We start from the raw sequence: 5295 nt of genomic DNA, 5'->3' as shown, positions 1-5295 counted from the left end.
GGTATCTAGAGGTATGGTTGCTTTTTCCTTGTCTTTATTGCTACTGCCTTTACAATCGGCCGCCATCCGGGGAGTTGCAGGAGACGGGGTCTCTCAGGCACAGTCTTTTGAGCTGGCGTGGGGGTAAGGGCTTAGGAGGAAGGTTGGTAGTGAGCAGTTCCCCGGACTTTTAGCTTCAGACACCTCTCGATCCCGACCTCCGCTCCGCAGCAGTGAGTGGCAGGAGCTCACCACCCGTGGCTTTGCCGCCTTTGCAGTCCGGCGTTCGGAGACAAATGAGTTGTGAGTTCCGGCTGATGGAGACTGCGAAGTCGCCGGACGTTCTCATATCTTAGGCCATGCTTTAACCCCGCGCCTGTAGCTGTTCTCCAGGCTCTGGGAGGGTCGACGACCGACACGTTCAGGTCATTTCAAAATGTGTTCTAAGACCAATAGCAAGTAAGATAAAAATTTTTAATAGAGAGTTTTCTGTCTTGGTTTTGGAGAGGCAAACGGCTGATTGGGTCACTCGCACCGGCCTTCCGTGTGGGTTTTGATGTCTGACAGTTCCAGTGTAATGATAGTAAGGAGCTTGCAACACCAGATGCAGGCTGTTGCCTTTTAAGTAACATGCTGTGACGAAATGGTTACAAAATTTGGGGAAAATTAGGTTGATTCAAGTTTGCCTATGTTTTATGGTATTTTGGGTAGTTCACTGAAAAAAGAAGAAAAACCAGTTGGATGCCATAATCCAGAAACACTTGATCCAGTACCAAAATTAGTATTAAATGGCACCTAACTTATCCCGGATGCTGCTGGGGGCAGAACACTGAGCCTTGGGCAGCCACTAGGTTGGGGCAGAATGCCTGCTGTCGTTTAATCCTAATGACAGTTGTGTGAAATAGTCAAAAATTATATTTTACAGATAAGCAAGCTGGCCTACGGAGCTTTATAGTCTCAGTAAATGGTATAGCTAAGGATTCAACTTACACATAGGTGTGCTCGTGTGTTCTTCCTTTAAAACCAGCGTTTCTCAAACTTGCCTGTTGGTAGCACTTTTCTGGATACTACTCCAAACAGAATCAGACTCTTTGAGAGAAAAGCCTGGTAATTAAAATTTTAACCAAGTGCCACGTTTGATTACCGTCAGGAAAACAAACATCGCCCCTTAGCATTCTTCCCAATCACCCTTAAATATAAGTATAGCTGTCCCTCAGTATCCTGGGGGATTGTTGCAGGATCCCCGAGGATACCAAAATCGCTGATGCTTAAGTCACTTGTGTAAAATCCTCCCATATACTTTAAATCATCTCTAGATTTCGTATAACACGTAATGCAATGTAAATGACTGTAAATAGTTGTGGGCACGCAGCAAATTCGAGTTTTGCTTTTTGGAACTTTGTGAAGTTTATTTTCCCTGGGTATTTTTGATCCGCGGTTCGTTGGATCTGCGGATGCAGAACCTGCGGGTACAAAGGGTCAGCAGTAGTTTATTTATTTATTTTGGTATACAAATGTGTTTATTTTAGGGGGATGTAATCGCCACTGCACAGTAGAACCTCAGGGAAAAGAGGAGCTCCAAGTTCCCCTTTGTTTTGCAGGGTCGGGGAGAAATGGTCAATAATCTTAAATAACCATCATATTCAGGATGGATCAGTCTGCACTAGGTCCAGCCCTAGGTCCCAAAGACCAAGAGGATGCTAAGGGGCTTCCGGTGGGGGCATAAAGGATCAATGTTCCCTGTTCCTTCACCTGCTTAAATCACTGGCTTTGGCTCCCCTTCTCCGGGAAGCCCCCTGATTAAGCCAACCCAGGCAGCTAAAGCATCTTCTTTCTCCTTCCACCTCTAAGCTCTGGGCTGAGAGATTCTACTCTTTGTGGTTTGATTCAGTCTCCCCAGTTCATCCTCATGTAAATCGTCAGCTGTAGTTTTAAAACATGGAATCCTTTTCATAAGATACCTTAAGATAAGGATATTATATGTAAGAACGTACATGGGTAATGTGTAAACTCTGTGATGCTGTTTTGTTTTAAGGTTTGAATTTTTCTACAATGCAGTTTTATTTCATCTTGATTTAGGCATTCAGAATGGTTCAGCGTTTGACATACCGTCGTAGGCTGTCCTACAATACAGCCTCTAACAAAACCAGGCTGTAAGTATTTCCAAAATTAATATACGTATTGTCATTTATTCTACAAAATGTTGAGCTGTTGTCTATTCTCTCACTTTCTAGGTCCCGAACCCCTGGTAATAGAATTGTTTACCTTTATACCAAGAAAGTTGGGAAAGCACCAAAATCCGCATGTGGCGTGTGCCCAGGCCGACTTCGAGGAGTAAGTGATCCTTTTGCTGTGAATAACATAAGAAGGGTTGAGCATTAATTCCTTTGGTGAGTGAGTGAAGGAGCGGTCGCCACTAGGGGGGTTGAGAATTACTAAGCCTTCATGATCCATATCTGTGAAGAACGTAGACTTTCTTTTAAAACCTATGTGGCAAATACAGTGAAATGCCTTTCAGGTAGATCAGTGTACCATTTCCCTTTGTAACCTAGATTAATGTTTATACTTAATACTCATCAGAAATCTAGGACAATTTCTGTTTCTGTTAAAGCATCACAAAATAATCTCAGCGTTTTCTTTATGCAGGTTCGTGCTGTGAGACCTAAAGTTCTTATGAGGTTGTCTAAAACGAAAAAGCATGTTAGCCGGGCCTACGGTGGTTCCATGTGTGCTAAATGTGTCCGTGACAGGTAAATAACTATGAAATCACATGGGCTATCTTAAGTGTGTCTGTGTCTGTTGCACTGCATGCTAATCATTATTAGAAGACTGGTGAAAAAATACCAAAAGTTGCATATTGTATCAGTAGAATCCTCCTTGACTAGGGATAATCGATGCTGAACAAACTAATAAATGATATTAGCTCCTATTCAGTTATGATGTTGGGACATCTTTATGCTAGATGTAGAAATTAAATGGTTGGGTGGGGCAGGCAGGTAAGAAGGTCTCAGGTTGATGGAGAGTGGAAGGTCCTAAAAGTGTAGGAACAGAATCGCCGTACGTAGTTCTAGTGTGGCTGGAGCAGAATGTTTTGGGAGATGATACACAGGAAAGGTAGAAACATCACAGGTAATGAAGGGCCTCATAGGACAGATTTTTTGGCTTGATTCTTTAAAATGTGGTAATTGATGGGGTGTGAGCAGGGCAGGGAAACCTTCGGTGTGCCAGAGACTAAGTGTGCAGCGGGATGGATAGTGAAGTCATTCTTTCAGCAAAGGGTGAGTGCTTGGAACGGTTTCTCTGCTTTGTCAAGGCACCTACGTGAAGACCAAAGGCTGGATCGCGGGTGAATGGGGTTATTGGGAGATGACTGTGTCTTGTGGATGTGCAAAAGGATTGGTAGTGGCATAGGTAGGAATAGAAGCAGTGGGGTTTATGGTGATAATATTTGCTCAGCATTTTTATGATAAGCTCTGCCAAAAGTCCATCTGGGAGGTATTTTTTATTTATTTATTTTTTGGTGGAGAAACCAAGGCTTGTTGCTTAAAGTTACATAGCTGGTAAGAGGATTCCTTCCAGGTTTTATTGAGGCTCTTGCTCTTAATTAACCCTACTGGCTACATTAAGTTTTCTCCAGAGACCTATGTGGGAAGATTTGAGAGGTGATTGGTCTTTAGAAGAGAAGTTGGTTCGGAGGAGTGGTTTGCCTTCACTTCATTCAGCTTTTGTTCTATAAAGTGCTCTGGCTAAGTCTCTACACCAAATCTGACATCAAACTTTGCAAGTTCATTCTACCTTTCAGGAGTTAATTTGTAAGGGGAGGTTAGGCATGTTACATTAATACAAATACAAGCTAAATATAAATTCCATGAAATATAGGAGAACTTCACTATGGTTGAAGTTTGGAGGAGAAATGACTTTAAAGTAGCCGAGAATCTGGGAGTGGTATTCGAGGTGGAACCTGAGTGACGGGTAAATTTTAGACAAGAGGTCGAGTGGGCATTGCAGGCAGGGAATGAACATAGTTTAATCTGGCACATTGAGGGTATAAAAGGAATGAGAAATGAGATTGGAAAGGTAGCGTTGGAGATGAATGAGTCATGAGTTGCAAGCTAGAGGAGTCTTTTTACCAGTCTTTGGTTCCCAGACTTTGCTAAGCATAACCACATGAGCACGTTTGTTAAAAAATATTCTCAGGCCCTAGCTTCTGGAGATTTGGGTGTGGATCTGTAGGGTAGCCTGAAGAATAGCATTTGCTGTGACACTGAGGGAGTCTGTGTAGTCTTTGCTCTGGGTAAGAGTGACATCAGCTCTGTTTCTGTAATGTGGTTATGTCCAGGACATTTGAAGGAGTCAGAAATCCCAGGCTTTTGAGGGTAGATTATTAGATAACCAGGGGTACCAGAAGGACACCTGAAGCTGAAAGGGTCTGTCCATAGAATTTTTTCAGCTCTTAAGTTTTAAATCTGTACTTGTGTAGGTTTTGTTTACTTTTCTGGGTATCTTACCTGATTGCTTTACTCGGTTCTTTTATGACACTTTTCTTTCTTGTGTTAAATTGATTTTTTTAAAACTGTATTTAACATTTTCTTTTCTAGGATCAAGCGCGCTTTCCTCATTGAGGAGCAGAAAATCGTTGTGAAAGTGTTGAAAGCACAAGCACAGAGTCAGAAAGCTAAATAGAAAAATAAAGCTTCTTTGAGTAATAAAAAAATCAAAAAGCCTTGTTCTGTTATTTCCATTGTGGTTTGTTAGTGTACACGTTTGGTTTCTGTAGTAACGAGAGGGCCCCCCCAACACACACAATTTTTAGTTGATTACTTTTTCTAAAAGTAAGTGGAGGTCAGTGATGGCTAAAATTTTTTGATGGTAGCTCTAGATAACATTAAAATATGGACTGTAATATATTTTCTCTTAGGAACTACGTTATGTGTTCCTGTTAACTCTTAATAATGCAAAAGTATCTAAAGATTTTAATAATAGCTCCTTACAGTGCTTAGACTGTATCAAGCAGCCCTCCCAAGTATTCTACATAAGGTCTTCTGAATTGTCTTCCAGGATGATTTCTTCAGGCCATGTCAAGCTTATTTCCCATCTCAAGGGAAAGTAGAGAGCAGGTGCTGTTTTCATAAGCCAAGAATCTAGAAGCTGAAAGAGTATCTGAATTCTGTAAAATTCGATCCTCCTCCATTTAGGCATTTACTGTTGCTGGCACGATGACACTTAAATGTCATATGCAGAGGAGTGTTTCCTTGATTAGAATAAAAGTACCCTTTTCTTCCGAAGGAAAAAGGCAGAAATCTTTCTGGCCTTAAA

At 41.7% G+C, this 5295-nt stretch overlaps 1 protein-coding gene across 1 annotated transcript; it reads left to right on the top strand.

Moving 5' to 3' along the window:
* The first annotated feature begins 2014 nt into the window (after positions 1 to 2014).
* On the top strand, positions 2015 to 4700 carry RPL34 (ribosomal protein L34). The gene is made up of 4 exons (XM_079920186.1): positions 2015 to 2132; positions 2214 to 2313; positions 2626 to 2729; positions 4578 to 4700. The coding sequence occupies exons 1-4, from the start codon at positions 2068 to 2070 to the stop codon at positions 4660 to 4662; spliced, it is 354 nt and encodes a 117-aa protein (XP_079776312.1). The 5' UTR covers positions 2015 to 2067; the 3' UTR covers positions 4663 to 4700.
* Positions 4701 to 5295: the final 595 nt, after the last annotated feature.

This window comes from Stenella coeruleoalba (assembly GCF_951394435.1).
Source record: "Stenella coeruleoalba genome assembly, chromosome: 4".
Lineage (NCBI taxonomy): Eukaryota > Metazoa > Chordata > Mammalia > Artiodactyla > Delphinidae > Stenella > Stenella coeruleoalba.
Note: the sequence above shows the minus strand (reverse complement) of the source record. Positions and strands in the feature narration are given on the sequence as shown.

Bases quoted from the DNA above. Each gene is read 5' to 3' on its own strand.
- RPL34 (XM_079920186.1), top strand. From the start codon at position 2,068: ATGGTTCAGCGTTTGACATACCGTCGTAGGCTGTCCTACAATACAGCC. The intron at 2,133-2,213 runs GTAAGTATTTCC...CTCACTTTCTAG, and splicing joins GCCTCTAACAAAACCAGGCT to GTCCCGAACCCCTGGTAATA. The intron at 2,730-4,577 runs GTAAATAACTAT...TTTCTTTTCTAG, and splicing joins GCTAAATGTGTCCGTGACAG to GATCAAGCGCGCTTTCCTCA.